The sequence below is a fragment of the Mobula hypostoma genome, chromosome 18, assembly GCF_963921235.1.
Source record: "Mobula hypostoma chromosome 18, sMobHyp1.1, whole genome shotgun sequence".
In the NCBI taxonomy this organism is placed as follows: domain Eukaryota; kingdom Metazoa; phylum Chordata; class Chondrichthyes; order Myliobatiformes; family Myliobatidae; genus Mobula; species Mobula hypostoma.
In genome coordinates, this window is record NC_086114.1 from 21,707,701 (window position 1) to 21,733,838 (window position 26,138).

Below are 26,138 nucleotides of genomic sequence, written 5' to 3' on the forward strand. Positions count from 1 at the left end.
AAAACATTTGCAGATTTAATTCTTATTTTCCTAAGTTATTTTACTTTATACCCTGGTCCAGAGAAGCGCTGTCTCATTTGGCAGTAAACATGTATATACTTAAATGACAATAAATCTGAATTGACTTAAACTTGAAATCGAAGTCACTACATTATACACCTCTTACATGGCCATTTGTTCAATCTGCCTATACTCTTTTCTATCACACATTTATAGATTTATTTAAGGCCACATACTGAACAACATTGCAGTATTATTTACTCATTTATTTATTGATCTCAGTGTTATTTACTTATTTTTCCTTTTGCACATTGGTTGTTCATCAGTCTTTGTTTGTAGTTATTCATTGATTCTACTGCATTTCCCTGTTTTCCTCTGAACGCCTGCAAGAATATGAATCTCGAGATTATAAAGTGACACATGTACTTTGATAACAAATTTACTCTGAACTTTGATGCACATAGTTGGACACCACAGAAATAAAATTCTGTTGCCAATTATTTTAGATTAAGGGCCTTCCAAATACTTCACATTCTCCGCACAACTTTTTTTTAAATCCACCTTTTAAAATCATAAATTAAAGTCAAATTGGGAATTGTTGAAAATCAACACTAATTTACAATAACAGCCTTTAGTAAGTCAGCAAAAACCCAATTACATCATTATTAATCATACTGGGGAAAAATGACAGTTTAATGCACAACTTAATTTAAGATGTATACAGTACAAGAAGTTCCAAGTTAGCAGCCCACTGTTTACACCTGAATGTCTCCTGACAAAGTTAAATTATTTTAAAATAATTTTGATGAGGCAAATGGTGCCACAGCTTGCAACCAATGTATTTATACTGTATGTCACAAAATACATCAGCTATTTACTCTAATATCTTTAGAACTAATGGATATATTCAAGAATGGTGTTATTCAGAAATATGCTTCTGCTGATGGGATATTACTTATTCAGAGATACAACACAGAACAGACCCTTCCAGCCCACCGAGAGGCACCAAACAGCAACCTACCTGTTTAACCCTGGCCTAATTACAGGACAATTTACAATGACTAATTATCTTACTTTGAGCATGCAAGGAAACCAGAGTGCCCAGAGGAAGCCTGCACACTCATGGAAAGAATGTACAAATTTCTTATAGAGGGCGCTGGAATTGAACACTGAAGAGTCAAGCTATAATAGTGTCGTGGAACTGCTGCGCTGCTGTGGTGCCCATTAAGGTGATGGTAGCGATAAGGGAGTAAGAAACTTCAGCTTTGTGATTCAGTAGATGTTGGGGGGGAGGGGAGGAACGTCGACTCAGACCATGAGAGGCCTGCGTCGGGCATTTTCATGCCTTACAAGGCGCAGACTGGAAGTCTGTGTGGGGCACCACTCCACTCCTCGCACAGACTAGAGCAATGCATGATTAAGTGCCTTGCTCAAGGGCACAAACACACTGCCACAGCCGAGGCTCGAACTAGCAACCTTGAGGTAACTAGATGAACGCCTTAACCACTTGGCCACGTGCCCAACACCAGATGTGGAGACTGTCACCAAACTCTGCCATATAAACCAGATTCAGTTCTTTGAAGAATTTGGTAATTCCAGATTAATTCTCCGGTACCTTGCAACTCAATATCTCATTTAAAAGACCATCCGAAAACAATGTCATTTTCCACATGCACTGAGGACAGCAAACTCCAACTCACCACTTCTTTTGACTGTCCAGAATCTAACCAACTGTCTAATTTCCAATAGTGAATGATCTGATGTTTTTTCCAATTAGATGCCATGACTCTGTCACTACCACAAACGGTTTCCTTGTCTCTGCTTCATCTCTTCTCCGTGCAATAATCCTAAACAAAATGTGATGGACAGTAACAAAGTTGACCAGAAAATAGACTTCCAGCATCATATTTAAGCGTTTGCCCATTTCCAACTCCTAAACTTCACCACCATTGCCACAGTTCAACCGATTCATGAAGTATTCATATATTTCTTTCCCGTAGCTTAGTTTTCCAGCACATTCCTCGGTGTGTTCCACCTTTCCACCATTCTAAAATTTGGTGACCTCAAACTGCTGTGCACGTCTCAAGTTGCACCAGCTCTCATCAGCCTATCCTTCCTGACCAACTGTCAAATGGTTGAAAAAACAACCACTCACATACACCTTGAATGCACAACCCTTTGTTTACCTGTATGGCATCATTCTTCCCAATATCTAGTCTATTCCCATCAATCCTTGGCCTCACGTAACTTTTCCCCAGTTCTGGACTCATGATCATCTCCAACTTGACCCTCAAGGGCAGCTGCACCTCTAGCTGCCAGGATGAAGCGTTAGTAATCAAATTTCATCTCCCTAGATTTTTCCCCACTTTGTTCAATATTTCAGATGTTTTCCAATGAGAAACGATTCATAAGTGAAATGCCATAGTTCTATGCAGGCCACTTCAAACAGGAGAATTCAGCTGCTAGAAGTGTGAGTTAACACATAGCTGCTCCCCATTCAATTCATTTGACTAAATAAAAGATCGAAAACAAAGAGAAAGAAGCTAGCTATTTAAACTGTAGCTCAGGTTACTCAGAAATTCAGTGTACTACAACCAATACTGAAAGTGAGATCGATCAGCTGATTAAATGGTGTCACAGCAGTAACCTTGCACTCAACATCAGAAAGACCAAGGAATTGCTTGTGGACTTCAGGAAGGGGAAGTCAATACAACATAGACCAGTACTCTTTGAGGGAGCAGCAGTGGAAAGGGTGAGTAGTTCCAAGTTCCCGGGTGTCAACATCTCTGAAGATCTATCCTGGGCCAACATATTGATGCAATTACAAAGAAAGCACAACGTCAACTATATTTTATTGGGAGTCTGGGGAAATTTGGCATGTCACCAAAGACCCTAGTAAATCTCTACCGATATACTGTGCTGAGCATTCTAATTGGTTGCATCACTGTCTGCTATGGAGGGGACACTACACAGGATTGGGGAAAAAAAAACTGCAGAAAGTTGTAAACTGAGCTAGCTCCATCAGGGGCCCTAGCCTCCCCAACATCCAAGACACCTTCAAAAGACAACGCCTCAAAAAAAAAAGGTGGCATCGATCATTAAGAACCCCTCCCCAATCAACCAGGACATGCCATCGAGGTGGTGGTAAAGGAGCTTGAGGACACATACTGAACATTTCAGGAACAACTTCTTCCCATCTGCCATCAAATTTCTAAATGAACCATATCTACTGCCTCACTATTTTTGCACTATTTATTTAATACTTTTTTTTATTACTCCAATTTATAGGCTTTTTTATTAGGCACTGTTGCTGCAAAACAAATTTCAAGACATATGGCAGTGATATTAAACCCGATTTTGAACAGAAAATTTCTACTGAAGATATACACTGCTATGCACCCTGTTGGCATAATACAGACGCATCACTGTAACCATATTTTATTGTCACACACATCTTCATTGCTATCTTGTCATGTCTCTACATGCTGTAGCCGACAAAGCAAAGAACTTCCTGGGGATACAATAGGATCTTTGAAGAGACTCCTGGATAGCTACATGGAGCTTAGAAAAATAGAGGGCTATGGGTAACCCTAGGTAATTTGTAAAGTACGCACATGTTCGGCGCAGCATTGTGGGTCGAAGGGCCTGTATTGTGCTGTAGGTTTTCTGTTTTTTTATGGATCTTTAAAGAATTACCATCAAACAGAACTTAATTGTGGAATAAAATAGAGATCAGATCCGATTATCAATATTTGACCGAAGAGGTACACTTTACAGACTATCTTGAAGAAGGATTGAGTGAGTAGGTGTCTGGAAGAGAGAATTCCAGAAAATGAAATCAGAGTCTTTTAAATGTGTGGCAGCCAATTCTGAAGGGAAGCAACATACACACAAAATGCTGGAGGAACTCAACATCTATGGGAAAAAGCACAGTCGACGTGTCCGGCCAAAATCCTTCTGTGCTTTTCCACCAACCACGCCCCCCCCCCCACCCCATAGATGCTGCCTGGCCTGCTGAGTTCCTCCAGCATTTTGTGTGTGTTGCTCAGATTTCCAGCATCTGAAGATTTTCTCTTGTTTATGAATCCTGAAGGGAAGACTGGAATGGGCAGAAAGCAAGAACTACACTGAGTCACTGCACATTGCAGGGTTCAGAATCTGAAAATGATTGTTATCAAACTTTACCAGAGATTACAGGTCAAAACACATCTTCCTGAAACTATTTACCTAGTAACTGCAGTATAGTTCTATGACACATGGTTTTGAAAACAACTGTGCCCATAGGTAAGGTGTGTCCTTTGGGAAAGAAGCAGATTGCTTTGTGAATCAATACAGTTCAGTCTAATCATTTTATGACAGCAAGATGTTTACATTATGAGTAATATATATATACACACACACTGAATTAAAGATCAAAGTTCACAGAAACTAAGTTTATTAAGTAAATACAGTTGGTAACAAAAAGCTAAAATGACTATTGCTGACCATGAAACTAATGGACTACTTAAAGTGTCCTGGTGGCTAAAAATGCCCTTAGGGAAGCAAAGTTGCAATACACTGTCTCCTATACATGATTTCAAACCTACAAAGCTTGACTCTTCACAAACCCTCTCGTTATGGTTTAAGCAAACCATCTAGTAGAAGGACACAAACACAAAGGGACGCAATTCTCTTGGTAAATCACAAGATCAACAGCCAGAATTCTGGACTGTGGACAATTAGCGTGGTGTTCGGGCTGGGAAAAAAAAGAATATATTTACAAAGTAATCATTAAACCTCAAGATTGTTGCAAGAGCTCGACTGGTTTAGGGAAAGGTATTGTGATCTTTGCAACCCAGACCACAAGTATGGTTGACTCTAAACAGCCCTCTCATTTTAGGAGCAATAAGAATGAGTGACAGGAGAAGATTAATAAGCTCTGTCATTGGCAAAGCATCCATATTCCCGAGAAAGCATTACTTACTCATTTAGTCCTTCATGGTGAGGATGCTATATTGTAGGATGATAGAGCCTCCATAGTAAACCAACAGATGACTAGCCATCAAGGAAAGGGAAGAGAACAGCTCCATGGATATTGTAAATGCAGAGGACCACAAGAGGCTGCAGAGCTGTATTACGGGCTCCATTACAGGCACAGCCCTCCCCACCAGAGGACATTTTCAAGTGATCGTTCCTCGAGAAGGTGGCATGCATCACTAAGGAAACTCAGCATCCGGGACATGTCCTCTTCTTATTACTATCATCGAGAGGTGGTACCCACACTAAATGATTCAGAAACAACTTCTTCCCCTCCATCTGTTTTCTGAAGGGTCCATGAATACGACTTTGTTATTCCCGTGTTTTGCACAATTTATTTTTGCAATATACAGTACATTATATTTTTGCAGTGTACTGCGGCTGCAAAGCAACAAATTTTACATCATCCAAGTCAGTGATAGTAGGTCTGATTCTGAACCTGGACCTCCGTAACCATACCAGCCAGTTCATGGCTTGTGTGGTCAACACTGCAGTGACCCTGTTCACTGCACCCAGCAAGCTGGACTATGCTGAAGACCACACAAGCAAGCAAAGTCCAGAGAGGTACATTCCTGCCCCATCTCACCTTCCCTTTACAACTTCAATGAAAATTTGCAAGGAGCTGCAACAAACAGATTAGTAAATCTGCCACTGAATCTTTTACAATTTTCAGTTTTTGCTAGACATGCTACCAAATGCTTTCAAACACTTTATCTGCTCATTTGATCAACATTCTCCCAATCTCCTTTTATGTTACATCAATATACTGAAGATAAAGGGTGTACAAACTACTGACATAATTAACTTCACTAGAAATCCTATTATTCCAACTAAAGAAATAGGTCTACACCATAAGTACAAGAGATTCCATAGATGCTGGAAATCCAGAGTAACACACAAAATGCTGGAAGAACTTGGGCAGCATCCATTGAAAGGAATAAAGAGTCAACACTACAGGTTGAGATCCTTCATCAGGACTCCATTTTGCCTACTGTGCCATTCAGTAAGAACATGGCTGTTATAATGTTGGCCTTAACTACACTTTGCCATCTCCAATAAACCTTTAATTAATTTATAGACCAAAAATATACCTCTCCCCTCCCCCCACCCCAATTCTGTTCAATAATTCAGCTTCCACAGCTTTCCAACGACTTGAGAAGAAATTCCACCGATCCATTTTTAAACAGAAGCTTTTATTCTGGAAAAAAAAAATCACAAATTCTAGATAACTCTCAAAAGAGAAAAGGAATTTTATTTGCTTCAATGAGATCACCTCTCATTCTTCTAAACTTCAACCATCACAAGCCCGGTATTTTCTACTAAGGCAAAGTAGTGAAGGGACAGATTGAACAACCTAAAGATCCAGCCACTAACCACAGCCACCAAATACTCTCCCTCACACTGCACCAGAGTATGTTGATCTCAGACCAGCCTCTACAGCCACCTGAGGACCCAGCAGTAGACAACCCCTTCGGAGAACATCGATTGCACTACTAAGACAATCCCTCTATCCTGAAAATCAACTCCAAGTGAATATTTTACAAACTACTTCCAAAGAAATTATATGCTTAAATAATGAAAACAAAACTTTACAAAGTATGCCAGGCATGCTTTCATCAACATCATACCTAGTGGTAGCAAGGCTCTCCTACTGTTACACTCCATTCCCATTTGGAATTTAGGTCAAAATTCTGTCCCTCTTCTTAATTACTGGTACCCACAAGCTAGTCTTGTGCTTCATCTGCAAAACCATACAGATAGCTTTGTCAAGCCCTTAGACTCTGTCCAAGCCAACATGTGTAACAAAGTGCTGTAACTATTAGCTAAAAAAAAACCCGTTGAAATGAATTTCAGGAATCAACCAAAGGGGATACAGATTTTAATCAAAATAATCATTGTTTAATTGTTAAAAGATACATACACATTACAAACAACATGCAATATGCCGTACAGCATTACAAACCATTAACACTAATGGATGTGCTTTGCTGAAATCAAATGTAATTTTGAATAGGAATGCTCTCAAAGGTGATTCCTAAGTAGACAAGTGATTAAAAATGATTATGCTTTCCACCCTGTGGTCAATTCTGCAGAGCAGAAACTAGTTAACTTGTGTCCTACTCTTATTGAACAGTACTTTAGCGATCTTAATTAATGTAACGCGAAACTAAGGCAAAAGATTAAAATCAATTTGCATAAACACTGGAGTAAGACGAAACGAGAATGAAATTTTAAGAAAGCACTGACTAACACAAGAGATTCTGCAGCTGCTGGAAATCAACACACACACACACACACACAGCCAAAACATTGACTGTTTATTCCTCTTTTATAGATGTTGCCTGATATGCTGAGTTCCTCCAGCACTCAGTGCTTGTGTTGATCATTCAGATGTAACTGTGATGCTACAAATCTGTTCGCCAAATTAAGGGATTATCGTAGAGGATGTCAACTCTTCACCATGAGCGGCTGCGTCACAAATACAACATGGATTGATGGATGCTTTGTGAAGGAGTGGTGTGAACTTCATCTGAATGACAACCAATCACTTGTCAGCAGACCCCGGGAAACTGGCTTGAAAAGCCAAAACTGCAGTGCTGGAATTCTTAAACAAAACTGGCAAGGTGATGGTGACAACAGGAAACTTCCAAGTCAAAAAACATGTTTTGAAATAAGACATTTAGGAAATCCAACACTGGGTTTTCATTATCTTTCTTTCGCATTATTATATTTTAGGAGCAAATATCAAGTAACAAATCCCTGTTTTTATAGACAAGTAAACTCCAAGAGTAGCATTTTCTCAAGAAATAATCTTTCCTTCTTTTCATCAATAATCCCTTAAAGTTTCAAATTCTTTCTGCATTTTCCTTCGTGTTTTTTTCTAAAAAAAAATACACATTAGAAACTGAACTGCCACATTACAGATCCCTTCACTGTGTTCAACTACAATCATGGAATCCAGCAAGTCCAATCCCATTGTGGGATCAAGATAATTATTGTATGAGGTGAGTGTTGGCAATCCTTAGCACAAATCCAATGTCAATTAACCACACCTTGTGACTCATTTAGCCAAGGTCCTCAGAAAAGGCCAAGTGCTTTAAATTGAATAAAGGCAAAGACTACTAGTGGTATAACAACTCTGACTCTCACTTTTTATAGCTTTTGAGGCTATAAATGTAGTAAAATCAGGCTCAACACCAAATGTTTTATGTTGGCTAGATCGACTTGAAATAAACTGTAAACTTAAAGAATGCCATTGGATTTTTGAAAGCTTCAATTGTAGATTTGTGATCAACTCCCTGGGTGTGGTAGCATAGTGGATAATCTGGATAAATGCAGCATTACACATCATTATTTACATCAATGTGTTTTTTTTTCAAATTTTAATCACAATATATGGGCATTACAGGCACTTACAGCCCTTCTCTAACATTGTGACTGGCTTACTGCACCATTTCAGAAGTCAACTGCATTAAAGTCAAAATGACAGCAGATTTCCTTTTCCAGTGAGCCAGACACAGATTTTCATAATAGTAGCTTCAAGGTCACCCTGATTAATGCTAGCTATTTAATTCCAAATGTATTTAATTAACTGAATTTTCAATCTCCCACCATGGGATCAGAATGCCAATCTGCAAAATATTTTAAACTCTGAATTACTTGTCCAATTTATCCACTGTTACCACACCCTAGGGATTTGATCTCGTCTACAATGGAAGCTTTCCAAAAAAAAACCAAATGAAATTCTCTGAATTTAAAGTTTACTTCAGGTTAATTTACCCAACATAAAACAATCAGTATTAAACCAAGTAGAGGAGCCAGAATGGATATCGGACTGCTGGAAAGCTATACCGAAGAGGTAGTAATGGGGAGACAGTGAAATGGCGGACCAACTGAATATGTATTTTGCATAAGTCTTCACAGTGGAAGACACTAGCAGTTTGGTGGAAGTAACAGGTGTCAGGGGGCATGACGTATGTGAAGTTACCATAACTAGAGAGAAGGTTCTTGGGAAATTGAAAGGTCTGTAGATAGATAAGTCAACTGGACCAGATGGTGTAAACCCCAGAGTTCAGAAAGAGGTGGCTGCAGAGATTGTGGAGGCATTAGTAGTGATCTTTCAAGAATCACTAGATCCTGGAATGGTTCTGGCAGACTGGAAAATTGCAAATGTTACTTCACTCTTCAAGAAAGGAGACAGGCAAAACAAAGGAAATGATGGGCCAGTTAGTCTGACCTCGGTGGTTGAGAAGATGTTGGAATGATTATTAAGGATGAGGTTTCAGGGTACTTAGAGGCACATGATAAAATAGGCTGTAGTCAGCATGGTTACCTCAAGGGAAAAATCTTACCTGACAAATAATCTGTTGCAATTCTTTGAAGAAATAACAAGCAGGACAGACAAAGGAGAACCAGTTAACGTCGTGTACTTGCATTTTCTGAAGCCCTTTGACAAGGTGCCACTCATGAGGCTGCTTAACAAGCTATGAGCCCATGATATTACAGGAAAGATTCCAGCATGGATGAAGCAGTGGATGACTGGCAGGAGGCAAAGAGTGGGAATAAATAAAGGGAGCCTTTTCTGGCTAGCTGTGGGTGACTGGTGGTGTTCCACGGGGGTTTGGTTTGGGACAGATTATTTTTCCGTTATACAACAATGATTTGGATGATGGAATTGATGGCTTTATCGCAAAGTTTGCAGGCATTATGAAGAGAGGTGAAGGGGCAGATTGCTTTGAGGAAGTGGAGAGGCTACAGAAGGACTTGGACAGATTAGGAGAATGAGAAAATAGATGACTGGTGGAATACAGTGTTAGGAAGTGTATGATCATCCACTTTAGTGGAAAAAAATGAAAGAGCTGACCCTTCTCTAAACGAAGAGAAATTACAAAAAAACTGAGGGTCACAGGGACTTAGGAGTCCTTGTACAGGATTCCCTAAAGGTTAATTTACAGGTCGAGTCTGTGTTGAGGAAGGCAAATGCAATGTTAGCATTCATTTCCAGAGGACTCGAATATAAAAGCAAAGAGCAAAGTCAAGATGACACTGAACGGCAAGTCCTTTGCTTGCATCTTCTGAAACAGCTCTATTTCTATCTTTGATATCTATTTTTCCCCCTTCTCAAGGTTCTTTTGAAGACCCTGACCTGGAGTTACATTCTACTTCAGCTCTTTGCAGGAACGGAACCTGCTCTCAGGGCCTCACGACCAGCCGTTTTTTGATATCCCAAGGACGTGGCCTGGAAGGCCAATGCACCTTCAGGGTTCCAGATTTCCATGGCTCCGGAGATGTGCTGATTTTAGGCCAGTGCCCCTGACTGAAGCATTGTGGGAGAACACGGAACATCGGGAGAAACAGGTTAGCTGTCGTGGGTTGTCTGTCCAGGCACAGAGCTTGAAAAAAGCAACACAACAGGCTTTTAACATCGTAAATCAACGAGTTGTTTGTTATGTCTCCCCTCTCGCTGTGAAACGGGGACACCTCTTTTTCCCTTATTAGGGAGAGAGAGAGCCTGTGGCATGTCAAATTATCAAGAGAACAAGTAGTTTTTGGGGTACTGTAAGTCTGTGTCTTTACTGATGTTTGCGGCACGCTTGAGTGCTTGGTGGAGGGTGCTGGTGCTTTTTTGCTGCTAGGGGGTGGGGGGTCATTGCCTTGTTACTGCTTGTGCGTGGGAGGGGATATCTGGGGGGTTACGGTTCTAATATTTTAACTGTCATTCATTCTTTGGGGCAGTCCTCTGTTTTCGTGGACGTTTGCGAAGAAAAAGAATTTCAGGATGTACTGTATATTGTATACAATTCTCTGACATTAAAAGTACCTATTGAACCCCAATGAATGTAATGTTGAGACTTTATAAAGCACTAGTGAGGCCTCACTTGGAGCATTGTGAGCAGCTTTGGGTCCCTCATCTAAGAAAGGACTGCTGAAACTGGAGAGGGTTCAAAGGAGGTTCAAGAAAATTATTCCAGGATTGAATGGCTTGCCATATGAAGAGTATTCGATGGCTCTGGGCCAGTATTCACTAGAATTCAGAAGAATGAGGTGTGACCTCATTGAACCTATCGAATAGTGAAAGGCGTTGACAGAGTGAACATGAACAGTATGTTTCCTATGGTGAGAGATTCTAAGACCAGAGGACTCAGCCTCAGAACAGAGAGGCACCTGTTTGGAATGGAGACGAGGAGGAATTTCTTTAGCCAGAGAGTGGTAAATCTGTGGAATTCTTTGCAACAGGCAGCTGTGGAGGCCACATCTTTAGGTTGATAGATTCTTGATTGGTCAGAGCATGAAGGGATACAGGGAGAAGGCAGACAACTAGGGCTGAGTAAAATTGGATCAGCCACGATGAAATGGTGGAGCAGACTCGATGGGCCAAATGGCCTAATTCTGCTCCTATATCTTATGGTCTAAACTCCATTTTTAGTACATTTTAGCCTCGATAGTTATAGACAGCAAAAACCAGAGTTTTTATACTACTAGCTATCTCAGTTTATATGAACACATCTGACTGCATCTCTTCATAATGTGCAGCATACTAGAAAATTGACCTTGCACTAAGCAAGATCTTCTACCCATCTGCCTCCTTTGCATAAGCTAACACCAAAGACCTATAAAAGGACTGAAAAAAAAACAGAATTATTATGTACAAATTGGGAGCCACCTCTTAACCAAGGCAGATATTAATAACAAAAACCACCCAGACTCATGTTCAGCAGATTTGAACATTCAGAACAAACAGTTCAACAAGGAAGTCAAAGCAGGCTCGTGTCTGCTGTGAAACAAGAAGCTCCACTCCCTTTTTGCATCAGACAAATGGATAATCTATGAAAAAAATTTGTCCAACCACCAACATTACAAACTCCTCCTAACATCGTAACATACACAACATGCTGGAGGAACGCAGCAGGTCATGCAGCATTATGGAAAGGAATAAACAGTCAATATTTCAGGTCAAGACCCCACCCTGATAAAGGCTCTTAGCCCAAAATGTTGACTCTTTATTCCTTCTCATAGATACTGCCTAACTGGCTGAGGTCCTCCAGCACTGTGCATGTTACTCTGTATTTCCAGCACCTGCAGAATCTTTTGTGTTTATGATTTCCTCCTAAAGCATTGGCATGTTGAGTGAACTAATGTAAATGTGACCTTCCAAGGCAGCATCTAGAACAGATATTCCTTCAAATGCCAGTTAGAGTAGGCATATCATCTGTATGCTGCATAACAGGATTCCGAAAGAGAAACTCCATTTCCATCTTCATCACTGGAAGAGATTTCCAGGACTGAGAACACTCAAAGTATTTTCTCCAAGACACCACAAGAAAGAATGTAACATCCTAACGAACACGCCAGTTCTTTCCATTCAAAGTAGAAAAGAGACACCTGGGAAGCAGCTCGAGTCTCTTCACTCAAAGCCTAACAAAAGCAAAAAGGAGGAGCACAGAACCTCCAAACAACTCACCTACCCCATTACACACCTCCTGTCCCATGGTAGAGTTATGGTGTCCCACTATAGTCTGAATCACCACCTCAGAATCCACAGAACGAGAGAAGATTCAAACCATTCTCAACCCCCAGAGACTAAACAAGATAAGTGTCAGTAAATCTCCCCTTTCCACAGCTGAACAAGTAACAAGAACAATCTCCACAAGGCTACAAGAGGGAATTCATCCGTGGCTTCAATGACAACATGTTCGGCTGAGTTTTTGAGTTCAGGTGGTTCTCTGGAGATTTCGGCACAAAAACATTATCTCAAACTCCAATGCCAAGGGAGAAGTACACTGCCAGAGACATTTTTCAGTCAAGGTTTGGTGTCAAGTGGATTTAGAAGATCACATGACACTATCAATGACAAGCACAAGAGTGCATTGACCAATAATTGTCCTGTCTGCTCTATTATCCAATCATTACCAAATTGCTGTTAATGGGAAATTGTTAAATAGAAAACATTTCCTGCCTCCCAACAATTATTACACTACAGCAGTAGTTAAATTAAGAATAAACTATATCAAGATGACACATAGGCTTGTAAAGCATGCCTCCCTGAGATAAAGTACAGCCAGTTGTCCCCTAATAAATACAACCTTTAAGTAATCTCCCTCTGTAGAGTCACCAAGAGAAATCAGATTTTCTTCCTTTGCCACATTCAGAACTGTCACTTGTTAAGGCCTATGTTATAATCTCTGTGTTCCATATCAGCTTCATTATCTGCCACAAAAAGAGCTTTAAATTTCATCTTCAGATTTCAAACTTGGTCCTTAAACTTGTGTAATCATTTGTCATAGTGAATGAATAACATAATTGACCAAATATTTGGGGAAAATTTTGAACTAACAATAGGCCATGCAGTGTGCAGCTGTATCATAATGGATGGGATGTTGGAACCTATTACCCAGAGGTTTTATTGTCCATTACTCATGTCTGCACTCTCTCAGGTAAGCACTGTTGCCCCTCATAAAAAAAGCAAGTGAACTATTTCTTCCAAGTTTCTCAATTTACAGCAGTCAAGTTGGGTTGTAGCAATGTAATAATGAACTGCTGTAGCCAAACCATTTGACACTGTTTCATGATCCAATGCCAAATTCATGAAAAATGTCCACTCTAGTTTCAGTACCATCGTAATTTTGTAAGAGCAAAACTGATGGCAGAACTAACTACACACATACATACAAAATCTGAAAAAGATTTGTTACATCCAGAAGCTTTTCCAGCTTTTAAAATGAAGTTACATTTTAGGGAAGTTCATGCTAATAATGTTTGGAGGCTACAGTTCAAATGAAGCATTCGCACTCTGTTTCATTAAATGCCTGTTCCTTCAGTTTAAAAGATATTGATTAATTATCATTTTCCAGATGGTATTCCCTTCTTGTCAATTCCATGTTGATCATTTGATACCATTTAATTCAATGCCAGCAAAAATTATACGTGTAGCTGGGGAATCTCACTATTTTCACCTCAACAAACTTTTGGTAACTGCACAGTTCTCATATTTTACTTCCCCAACACCAGCTCAGATGTTTAAAATGGGATGCGGAATCTCCATGCGCTAACTAAGGAAATGAAATAACAGTTAGTTAAACTGTCTCTGGTTACTGAATGAATATTATTAGAGCAATAGAACCTCCAAATTCATAATTGGATCTACTCTCAGTAGCCACTTCATTAGATAGCTCCTGTACCTAATAGAGTGGCCACTGAGTGTATGCTCAGGGTCTTCTGCTGCTGTAGCCCATCCACTTCAAGGTTCAGCATGTTGTGGGTTCAGAAATGCTCTTCTGCACACCACTGTCGTAATGCATGGTTATTTGCCATCTCTCTCATGAACAAGGAGTTTTCGCCCACAGAACTGTCGCTCACTGTATGGTTTTAGTTTTCACACCAGTCTCTGAAAACTTGTGCAGGAAAATTTTAGGAGATCAGCAGTTTCTGACATATCAAACCACCCTGTCTGTGGCACAACAATCACTCTATGATCAAAGTCACTTAGATCTCATTTCTTCCCCATTCAAATGTTTGATCTGAACAACAACTGGACCATTTGATCACGTCTGCAAGCTTTTGTGCATTGAGTTGCTGCCATAAGATTGACTGATTAGATATTTGCATTAACGAGGTCTATAGGTGTAACTAATAGAGACAGAGGAGGCCCATAAGAAGAGCAAGAGTCTTAATAGCAGAACAGACTCTCACAGACAAAGGCTAAGCTATTGTAGACCTTTAAAGAGCTCTGTAGTATTCATTGCACCACCAGTATCACCTCAACTTTTGGAGTTAGGGTTGAACTTGTATCCTTCTAACTGAGGTGGAAATGCTTGCAGTGGAACAAGTCACATTGATGACTTTTAACCAGCATCCTGCATACCACTTCATTACCAATTTCTCAGTTGTCACTCACACTGTATTCCTCACGTAAATCACTGGCTGCAGTGATGACTGGCTTTGAGGCTGTGGATTCACTTGGTGAACTTCAGTTGTTTGCACTATTTTTTTCCTTCCCCTGCACAATTGTGTGTTTGACAGTCTTTTATGAATGGGTTCTATTGGGTTTCTTTTTATTGTGGATGCTTGGGAGATGAATCTCAAGGTTGTATATAGCATACATACTTCGATAATAAATGTACTTTGACTTTGGGATAACAGCGACCAAATTAAAGCAGCAGACATTGGATAGGACAGTCTGAAGCGAGAGAAAAAACGTTAAACACTTTAGATTTTTGATCTTTTAACAAGTCAGGAAGTGTTACCATTGACTGTTTGTTTCTTCCAGCCATTTTTTTCCCACCACCATTTTTTTAAACTTTATTCCACATTTGCACCATCTGCTGTATTTTGCTTTCATTTCAGTCAGTTACGTTAATTAGAAACAACTTAAAATGAGAAGAGTCAGCTGCAAAACAGCTAAGGTACTCTGATAGCAACTGGCTCAAAACTAGCATTGACTCATCACGGATATGATGGGCCAAACTCTTACAACAACACTCTGCTGTACAACGACATCAACTCAATCCTCAAAGCTGGTCTTGAGCTGGAACATCTGACTGAGCATACAAATGCAACATTCAGGGTGACCACACAACCCATTTCAAATGCTCTCCCAGCTCTTTGCTTCAAGGCTTGCCAAATTCTACCAGGATCAACAAAAACATCACTTCATCTATATTGAGCTCCATCTGCAACAGGCAGGACTTCCTGGTGACTACCCATTTTAATTCTACTTCCCATCCTGACATGTAAGCCGATGGTCTCCTCAACTGCCGAGAGGAAGTTAAATTGGAGAAGCAACATCTCATATTCCATCAAGTTAGCCTCCAACCTGAAAGCACCAACACTGATTTCTCTAACTTCTAGTAATTTCTCCCCTCTCCTGCTTTTCTACCCCATTCTGGCTCTACTCTTACCTCTACCCTTCTCCTCACCTGCCTGTCACCTCCCTCTTGTACCCTTCCTCATTCCCCTACTCCCAGCCTCTCAGATTTCTTCACCCCTTTACCTTTGCCACCTAGCATCTCGCAGCTTCTCACTTCATCCCCCCATTCCCCATCCACCTTTCCCTTTACCTGGCCTCACCTATACCCTCCCTCCACCTTCGTATTCTTGCTTCTTCCCCTTCCTTTGCAGTCCTGATAAAGGGTTACAGCCTGAAATGTCAACTGTTTATTCCTCTCCACGGATGCTGCCTGACCTGCTGAGTTCCTCCAGCATTTTGTGTGTTACATCACCTATCAATTTAAGGTTACCTGCTTGCAATTGATCAGTATATCATTAGTACTTACAACAGCGGACACATCACTCAACAGCTCCACATGTGAATGTCCCTCACTAGGACTTCCTCCCACATTTATTCATCCAACCCTACCCAAGACTCCCTCTGTTCACTAATGTTAACAATATGCAAATCTTTGCTAAACAGCACCTGAGAGCTGTAGCTACCAAGAATAAAGGAAAGAGCAACTGGTCATTGCCAGACATCCTCCATCTGGTCACACTAGCTTTTTGTTTTATAAAGAGGATGCCAGACTATCACATACAGTGCTTTCTTTGGAAGTATCTGAAGTCCTGGTGCTTGATTTCCCTACAAATGGTCCTAGCGGTTTGATCTAGCAGGGGTGTACCCATGTTGCACTTCAATTATTGGATTTATTGATAATCTATGCTTTGCTTTTAGTTAGTTGCACGGTGGGTTTTTTTTTGGGGGTTTTTTTTTCCATTGATATATATAAAATTTAGTATACTATTATGTTATCTTGGTTTCTTATGTTTAAATTACATTGTTTGTAGTATTTTTTTTGGAATTGATACCTTTTGGAATTTTATTACACTTTAACATTGTATTAATGTTTATATGGCTTACCTTTTTTGTATACTTATTCAATAAAAAGATTTAAAAAGAAAAGATAATCTAATGTTAGTGGACTGTAGATCTAGTTTAACCCAGCATCTTTGCTGTGAAAGACAGAAGACTGTCTTCAGTTTCTCTGTGAGACCTTCAGCTCTGGTGCAATTCAGTCACATTCTGCACTCTCCTCAACAACGAAATTAGAAGTCTGATCTGGAGCAACAATACTTTTCTTTGAAACTGCCTTTCATAAATTGCATTGTGGGATGAACAGTGTTCATGGAAGAGTGAATTTCTGTGGAACACTCACCCCACAGAAGCATTTTGAAAAGCAATGATATACACATTAATGTCTGAAATAAATTAGATCTGCAGATTTCATTGGACATCTGTGCCTCTGGAACTGCACCAGAAAGTAAATTAAGCCAAAATTAGCATCAGTTCGTTTGTTTGTGCATAGTTGTTAGCACTCACCTCTGTGCCAGTGATCTTTGAGATCTGAACACACAAGTCTAGTTTGGTGGTCCACTATTTCTGCAGGAGTGCTGCACTGATGATGGCTCCATCTTTCAAAATGGGACTTTAACCCCTTTGCCTTCTAAGCAAAGAAAATAAAGGACACGTGGCCAAGACTTGTCCTGTAAATCAACCTTAATAAATAAATGATCTGATCTTCATCAGAATGCTGGTCAATCAGCTCACAAACTGACTTCTACAATACAACACCAGCTATGAAACACTTGGAATCATCCCAAGGATACAAATGGGGGTTATATAATGCAAGTATTACTCTCTTTCACAATGGATTACATGTAACCATTTAGCCAAATTGATATTGCTGGAAAACACTACTGAGAATGCATTCATCATAATCACATTTTCAGTGAACAGATCATTTAACATATGTATTACATTCTAACCTCTAGTGCCTTCAGTATCTTAAACAATTACTTGCCTTGTCCTCTCTAGATAGTACACAATCTTGTTCATTATCTTTATAAATATTTGAAACACATCATTACCACATTTGTAATGCAGTCTCATGGTAGTGAGCCCTATGTATTCAATCTAAAATTCTTCATTAATATTTAAATGTTAGTTGTACCTCTGTCAGTAAAGTATCATCGTCCCTACTTTCAATATCTTGAAAGATATTGTGCATCAAGATAATCAGAATACACCCAAACAGGAGTCAATGAAAATCCCAAAATGATTTCTGAATTCTCTTCTCCTTCATCACAGGAGCGTTAATCAGAACAAGTAGAAAGTTACAGTGGAGTGCGGAATTCATAGGAAAATCTGTATTTCTCATTGTGCCAAGTAATTTTGTTGAGGGGAGGTTTCCATTCCTTCCTGTGTGGAAGGCTATCAAATTCTACATTTTCAGTTTTTGTAGCCCAGCAGAAAGTGCTCCCAGGACTGCATTGTGCTGATTCTTAAAGGCATGAAATGTGAACTAAACCACCCACACGTACAAGTTACCTACAGTGATGTACTCTGAGTGCTGGAAGTGAAACGTGTCCATCCCCCAAAAAAAATGCTGTTGGTAAATTAATGACTCCGAAGGAATAGAAAAGATTTAGTGGATGTAAACTTTCACTTCTAAGAACTCTGGGTGCCAAAGATATGAGGGACTTGGGTCATAGTCAGCTTGGATGAGTGAGTGCAAGCTAACTTCAAGGTGAAATGAACAGATGGATGTTGAACAGCTATGACGTGCTGAACTATTGATAAATTTTATTTAACGAATCCTCAGTTTGGATGCAGGTACCTTCACCTACTCAGCACAAGTTCACTCCCAACATCATGGGTGCCATATTGACACCCAGCATTCAAATACCATTGTCAACACAAGAGATACAAATGCTTCCACCTCACATCCCTCCTCCTTGACACTGCCTGCATGCTGAGGCACAGCGCCACAAAATGTGAGTAAGCACCTGATAGCTCCTAGGTCAGCAGCAGGGACAGCTCAGCTGAACCATTTCTTTGACTGACACCTACCAGCCTTCCCCCTTGATCAGAGAACCTAGGTTTGATCCCAACCCTTTCTGGGCCGTCCCACAGAAGAAAGAATTCGCTAGACAATAGAGCCAATTGGTTTGTTGGCGTTTACCAGAGTTTTGAGGTTTTTACCCTCTTGGTTTACTCTCCTACCCTCTACCTCTTGGTATCAACCGCCATTCTCATTCAAGACGCAAAGCTTTCAAACTGCTTCTCAGCTACAATTGAGAGCGGCTGGCCGCCGCCAGGCATGTTAAGATTTACTATCACAGGAGTGATCTCACACATGGATTCAGCACAGGGCTGAACGGAGAGGGGTGGGGAAGGGGTTTAAACTCGCACCCTGTTTCATGTTTCCACATCATTAGACCGGACTACTGCGGCATGCAATAATCCTGTTGCTACCGGAAGGTTAGGCTCAGTCTACACACACATACACTCACTCTGAAGACTCAAATCATTTCTCGACACCAGACTCTCAGTCACTTCAGGCAAGCGCTAGTTTTGGATTTTACTTTGCAATCCGAGTGGAGGATCTGAGGTGTCGAGGGGCGGCGTCCGTGTTAATTTCCTGTTCACAATTCACACTGATCATCAATATCAGTCTATGCTTTGGAACCGCATGTCTTGCAGGTCACTTGTTACGCGGCCCTGCGGTAAGTAATAGTTTTCTTGTCTAGTCCCTCTCGCTTCGTACTGAAGCTTCCAACCCAGAGAGATGCAATCGCTCTCCACCCTTCACTATACTCTCGGTTACCCAAACAAAAAACAGCATATCAACTTTTAATCCACCTCTTGTCCGGAATCAGGGACGCGTTAGGCAAGTGAACAGTTGTTTCTTGGAATCAATCCACATTATACGGACAACCTCAAGGAAGAGGAGCGCTGAAAGGTCACCGACCTGAAACCTTAACTTCTCCCCATCCCTTCGAATAAGCGCTTGTACAGAACATCACGTTCTGCTTTTATTCAGTGGGACAATTGCTGAGGTAGATGAGCAGCCTGTCCTATGGGTTCTCGTTTATTTTCTCTGTCATACACACACACATACTTGACTCCCCATCTCTTCCGCACACCCTGCCACTCCCCCGGGGGACTCTCTACTGTCTTCCGGATCCGGGAAAGGGGACCCTGTCCTGACTCACCGTCCGCTGAGGCTGCCGCTGCCTGCTGATACCTAGCCCGGTGAAGCCGCCGCCTCCGCCTGCTGCCCTAGTGCTCCCGAGAGCGGCCGAGAGTAGCGCCCTTGCCGCAATCGCCATCGCTGAAGTGCAGCCAATTTTACCCTAAGTCGCTCCGCAGCGGCAATGGGGGCCACGCCAGGGTTGGGAGCATTGAGAAGGGGTGCGCCCCGCCGCCATCACTCACAGCTCCGTACCAATCAGGGATCAGACTTTAGATATGAGGGCGGGGCTTCATGCTGTCGCTCAAACGCTCCACCATTCGCGAGTTCCATTTGTCAAGGTAAGAAGGGGCTCGAACCGGCGTGGTTTGAAACTATCAATCAAGATACTGAATGCTTTGATTGGCTTGGTGTAGTATGAGGGCGTAACTTACAATACGATCACCAATCACAGTTATGTATACACTCTGCAAATTTGAAGGTCGATTCACTTTTTCCTGTTTATTTTTCTGTTACTCCAGAATTTATAAGTCACGTAAAACAGAAAACAAATATAACATCACCTTTACTTCAACTATATTAATTTCTACTTTAATATAAATAATGGCTTAAAGTTTGTGAAAATTGCTATATAAATCTTAGATTTGCTTTTTTTTTCAAGCGAGTATTACATTTTACCTTTATCCACTACCGGAGCCGCAACTTTCGTTTGCTTCAATTAACTACATACTTTTAAATAGTCATGTGCTTTGTCAACAAATTGGTTCCATATAATTAACAACCATTAAGAAATATAAGTTATAGTAACCAATCAAGAACATTGGAATTATGAGCTTAGATATTTATTTATACTTTGTTCTCTATCTGTCACTGTCATAGTAAGATGCCCTATACTGTAATAGGAAATTTCAAATAAGCACCAAGAATTTGCTTGTCTGGTTGTGAGAAGAGTCCTCCGAGGGAAATTCTTCGTGTACAACCAGAGTCTCAATCCCAGTACATGCTGCCCTGCAGGAGGTTACAATGCAATTGAGACCATCTCCTTTCTGGAGTGTGTTCATGCCAACAGTGTGAGAAGGTCAGCAGTGGTCTTCATCAAGATTTGTCCTGAGTAGCTGCACAATCTAGGACTCTGTGTGTCCAGTGGGCTGGTCCCAGAGACATACATTGAGACTGCTGCTGGATGACCATTGACCTGATGAAAGATGTACTTTGATCTACCTGAAACTTGCTGAAACTCACTTTAAAGAGTTGTCTACAACCGAATGCTGTACACTGCCACATTCCACGATGCAGAAGTATTGTAAAGCAGATACTGAAGTACTCACTGAAGCTAGGTCAACTGCTGTAAAGACTCTATGTAGAAAAGGTGTGGGATTCTTCTGCCATTGGACACCAAGGGGTTGCTCTGGGCAACCACTTGTCAAACTTACCATTGATGGAATTTTTAAGTTTGAAATATTGACATAATATAAATACAGTAAGTGAATGTAATGATCTGCTTAGTGTTGTATAATGGTATATCTCATCAATAACATATATATTTGGGGAACATTAAGTACTTTTGGAATGTGAAAGGCTACAATCTAAATTTTCATTTCAGATCAGGGATTTCACATTCCCATTTCCATTGGAGGGATCAGAAGTCCATCCAGGATATATCTTTTTTCTTCAAACAGTTTAAGAAGAGCAGGAGGCAATTCTGGTCCTTCACTCCTGCTCTGCCAATTATCAATGGCATGGCTGATTTCTACCTGACATTGTTTTCCCACCCCATCCCATCCCAACTCCTTTAATTCCTAGAAGCCTATCAACTTCTGTTTTAAATCTGCTCTATAACTGAGCCTTCACAACCTCATGGGACAAAATTCTGAAAATGCACTAACCTGAGAGGAAACGATTTCTTTGCTTTTGCCTAAATAATTCTCACTTCATTCTGGCTCTTGACTCCTCTGCCAGGGAACCACCTTCCCTCTATGAGGCTTGTATCTGCTTGAAGGCATTCGGACAATGTGCCATGGCCATAATTTTAGTCATTCGTGTGCCCAAACCTTCAATTACATTGCAGAAAACATTAGCTGATCTTTATTACATTGTTATTTATAGGCACTTGTTTCCTCGTTTATAACTGTAATTAAAATGCTGAAGTATTTAGTCCTTCTTAGGATGTAGACTTCACTGGTAATTGTGATATTTATTGTTAATTTCTAACTATATTCCCAATAAACGAGACACACTAATGGGTTTGAAGCCATCCGTAGGTAGATTACCTCTAGGTAAGACACTAGATTTCAAAATTCAAAGTAAATTTATTATCAAAGTACATATATACGACCCTGAGATTCACTTTCTTGTGGGTGTTCATGGTAAATACAAAAAAAAACTACAGAATCAATGGGGAAACGCTCACAAAAACAGACAACCAACCAATGTGCAATAAATCTTACTTACTTCTGGTAAGATGGTGCTGTATTCAGTCATGGCGGCTTCTACAGGGTCAACAAAGGGTGCTTCTGTCCTATTTAAACATATTTATCATGATTGCAAGCTCCTGCTGTAGATTCAGAACTTAAAGTTCTGCAGGTCTACCCCATCAGCCAGTTGCTCTTTGTGGAGAAAATGAAGGAGCTGTGCATTGTGCTGCTGCCTGAATCGAAGGAGGTGTATAGTCTAATAGTGAGTGACCATCCCAGTCGTTATTCTTGTGATCGCAAGACCCTTTTGGACATTGTTAACGTGGAATGCCGCAAGTTCAATTGACTGATTTATTGCATGAGACAAGGGCGTATGGACGGGGAGCTGCGAAAGCCTCACTCTTATCAAGGACTGGGCCTCAAGCCGCGGTGTCACCTGTTTACAGCCACCAGGAGGGAGGCGTTGGAGCTGGTCTGTTCCCAGGGGCAGTGTGGTGTGTTGTCCAGGCTGGAGTCGGTGTCAAGGACTAGGCCTCAAGCTGCGGCGTTGCCTGTTTATAACTACCAGAGGAGAGGTATCAGAGACAGTTCACTCCACTGGGGGTGGGGGGGGGCGCCGTGTGGCACAGTTCAGGCTGGAGTTGGTACTGCCCCCACCCCCCCCCCAACACCTGTGTTAGCTCAGCAGAAGACAAGTTCTATTTTGGTTGACTGCAGGTTTCAGCATCGATGGTATGAATCTGGACTTTTTTATTGCATGGTTGCACCTTACTGATGCTTTTATGTGCCTGCTATCTTGTACGCGATGTGTGTGTGTGTGTGCCTTGTGCTATGTGACTGTTGATACTGTGTTTTGCACCTTGGCCACCGATGGAGTAACGCTGTCTCGTTTGGCTGATTTCATGGGTATTCACGTATAGTTGAATGACAATTAAACTTGAATTGATTAGATTTGAAATTTAAAAAAAGGAAAACAAAATAATAATAAGTTTTAGATGGCAGACAAAATCTTGGCGAATTTCTAAGAAAGTAGAGGCACTTTCGCGCTTTCTTTGTAATGACACTTATGTGCTTTACCCAGAACAGATCCTGTGAAATTATAATGCTGAGGAGTTCTCCCTTAAGTACACTTATGAACTTAATGTCTTTTTTTCAACAATCCAGTAGCTTAGTGGTTATCTTTACTGAGACCAATGGTTTAAATTTTTTGATTCTCAGACTGCTTATCTGTACACAGATTTGGGACATTGAGAGCTTGTGAAAATTGTGGATGCATTTTCTTTCTGGCAAATCTTCCAACTTTATTCATCAGCTCTTTGTTTTAATTAATTTTAGAATGATTTTCTTTCAACCCACTTCCTCCTCCACAAACATTCACATTTTACTTCAATTGTTCATTTCTATTTATTTGCTTTTGAAAATTTTCCTTCATATAGTATGTACTTGACATTCATATAGCAATTCTATAGACGAAATGGATACTCTTATAATTCCAGTTTCTGCTCTTCATCACAGCTTAATGGTTAGTTTTTCTCTCTGGCCAACTTGGATGAAGATTCAATTTCTTGAGAAGTTTGAGAGTAATAAATCCGGTGGAATGTTTTGCCACGGATGGAGTAGGAGGCCAAGTCTTTATGTCTATTTAAGGCAGAGCTTGATTGGTCAGGATGTGAAGGGATTTGGGGAGAAGGCAAGAGATTGGTGCCGAGAGGAAAATTGGATCAGCCATGATGGAATGGCAGAGCAGATTCAATTGGCCAAATGGTCTAATTCTGCTCCTATATCTTATGGTCTTCAGTGACAGATGCCAAACTCACCTTTCGTGGCCTATCTGGAACTGTGATATATGAACCTCAATTATGATTATTAAATAATAGCAACTACCAAATATAAGTCTGCATGAAGTCAAGAAATCTACTTTAAGCAAGGGCCAATGGAAAAAAGGAAATCTGATTGGTTATTACCCAACCAAATTCAAAAGTACTTAAGCCAATTTAGCATGAATAAAATAATGATAAACCACAGATCCTTCAGTGGAATTCCGTTTTATTATCTTAGGCACTGTGTAATTAACATGCTCCTAAAATCTATATGTATTTGTTTCTCTGCACCATGGGCAAGTATTCAGAACCAGAATCAAGTTTATTATCACTGTTTTATATGATGTGAAATTTGTTGTTTTACAGCAGCAGTACTTCAAATTATTATAAATTTTCTTACAAAATAAATAAATATTACAAAATAAGAAATAATAAGGCGGTGTTTATTCTCCATTCAAAAATCTGATTGCAGAAAGGAAGAAAGCTGTTTCTGAATCATTGAGTGTTCCTGCACGTCCATGTTGATGGTAGTTACATAGACAGGGCATACCCTGGATAGTGAGATTCCTTAGTGGTGAGTGCCATCTTTTTGAGGTTTTGCCTCTTGAAGATATCCTCTATGTTGGGGAAAGTTCTGCTGACTGAGTCTACAACCCTGTACAGAATTTTGCAATCCTGTGCTTCGGAGCCTCCATACCAGGCTGTGATGCAACCAATGAGATTGCTCTCCACCGCACATCAAGGGAAATTTTAAAGACTCGTAGTGACATACCAAACCTCCTCAAACTTCTGACGAGGTAGAACGACTGGCATTCCTTGTTCATGATTGCATCAATGTGTAGGGCCCAGAACAGATACTCTGAGATGTTGACATGCAGGAACTTAAAGCTGCTCACTCTTTCCACCACTGACCCCTCAATGAAGACTGGTGGGCACTGTCCCAACGTCCTCTTCCTGACGTTCATAATCAATTCCTTGGGTCTTGCTGACATTGAGTGCAAAGTTGTTGCTGTGACCACTCAACCAACCGATCTATCTCTCCTGTACGTTCCTCGTTGCCTTCTGAGATTTTGCCAACAAGAGTGGTGTCATCAACAAATTTATAAATGGTGATTGAGCTATGTTTAGCCACACAGTGGTGATAGTAGAGAGAGTATAGCAGAGGGCTGTACACCTGTGTTGACTGTTAGCAAGGAGGATTTGCTATGACTGATGTCTACGACTGTGGCCTCCTGATGAGGAAGTTGAGGATCCAGTTGCAGAGGCAGGTACAGAGGCCCAGGTTTTGAAACTTAGTGATTAATATTGAAGGGGTGACGGTACTGAATACTCAACTGTAATCAACGGGAAGCCTAATGTATATTCTGCTGTTTTGCTGCTGGAGAGCCAGTGAGAATGTGCTTGCTGTAGACCTGGTCCAGAAGTTGGCAAATTGCAGTGGGACCAGGTCTTTGCTCAGACAGGAGTTAATTCTAGCCATAACCAACCTCTCAAAGCACTTCATACAGGTAGATGTGAGTGCTATCGGTGTTCACCCTGCCTGCTTCCTGACTGATGCCATTTTGAAGCAGGTGAGAACCTCAGACTGGAGCATGAAAGGTTGAAGATATCCTTAAACACTCCAGCCAGTTGGTTGGCACAGGATTTCATTATCCAGTCATATGCACCATTGGGGCCTGACACCTTGGATGAGTTCACCCTCTTGAAGGACGCTAAGGAATCAGCCTCTGAGCCAGATCTGAGGGTCACCAGGTGCTGTAAGCATTCACACAGGTGTAACATTATTCTCCCTTTAAAGTGTTCATAAGGAGAGAATAACACCACCCCTGTGTGAATCCCCACAGTATCAGGCAAGCCAGTGTTCTCTGTCTTGGAGGCTGATGTCAGAAAATCCTTCAGGAGGGTGAACCCTCAGAATAACCTGA

At 40.8% G+C, this 26,138-nt stretch overlaps 2 protein-coding genes across 2 annotated transcripts in view; one reads left to right on the forward strand and one right to left on the reverse strand.

The window, feature by feature from the left end:
* The window catches only part of mcu (mitochondrial calcium uniporter), a 217,165-nt gene extending 196,958 nt beyond the window's left edge, over nucleotides 1–20,207 (reverse strand). The window contains exon 1 of the mRNA XM_063070563.1: nucleotides 20,002–20,207. Within this exon, the coding sequence (XP_062926633.1) occupies nucleotides 20,002–20,118 (117 nt within the window). The 5' untranslated portion in view covers nucleotides 20,119–20,207. The remainder of the gene's footprint in view (nucleotides 1–20,001) is intronic.
* micu1 (mitochondrial calcium uptake 1) overlaps nucleotides 19,284–26,138 on the forward strand; it is a 136,397-nt gene continuing 129,542 nt past the window's right edge. Inside the window, exon 1 of the mRNA XM_063070561.1 lies at nucleotides 19,284–19,512. The gene's annotated coding sequence lies outside the window, so the exon portion shown is untranslated. The remainder of the gene's footprint in view (nucleotides 19,513–26,138) is intronic.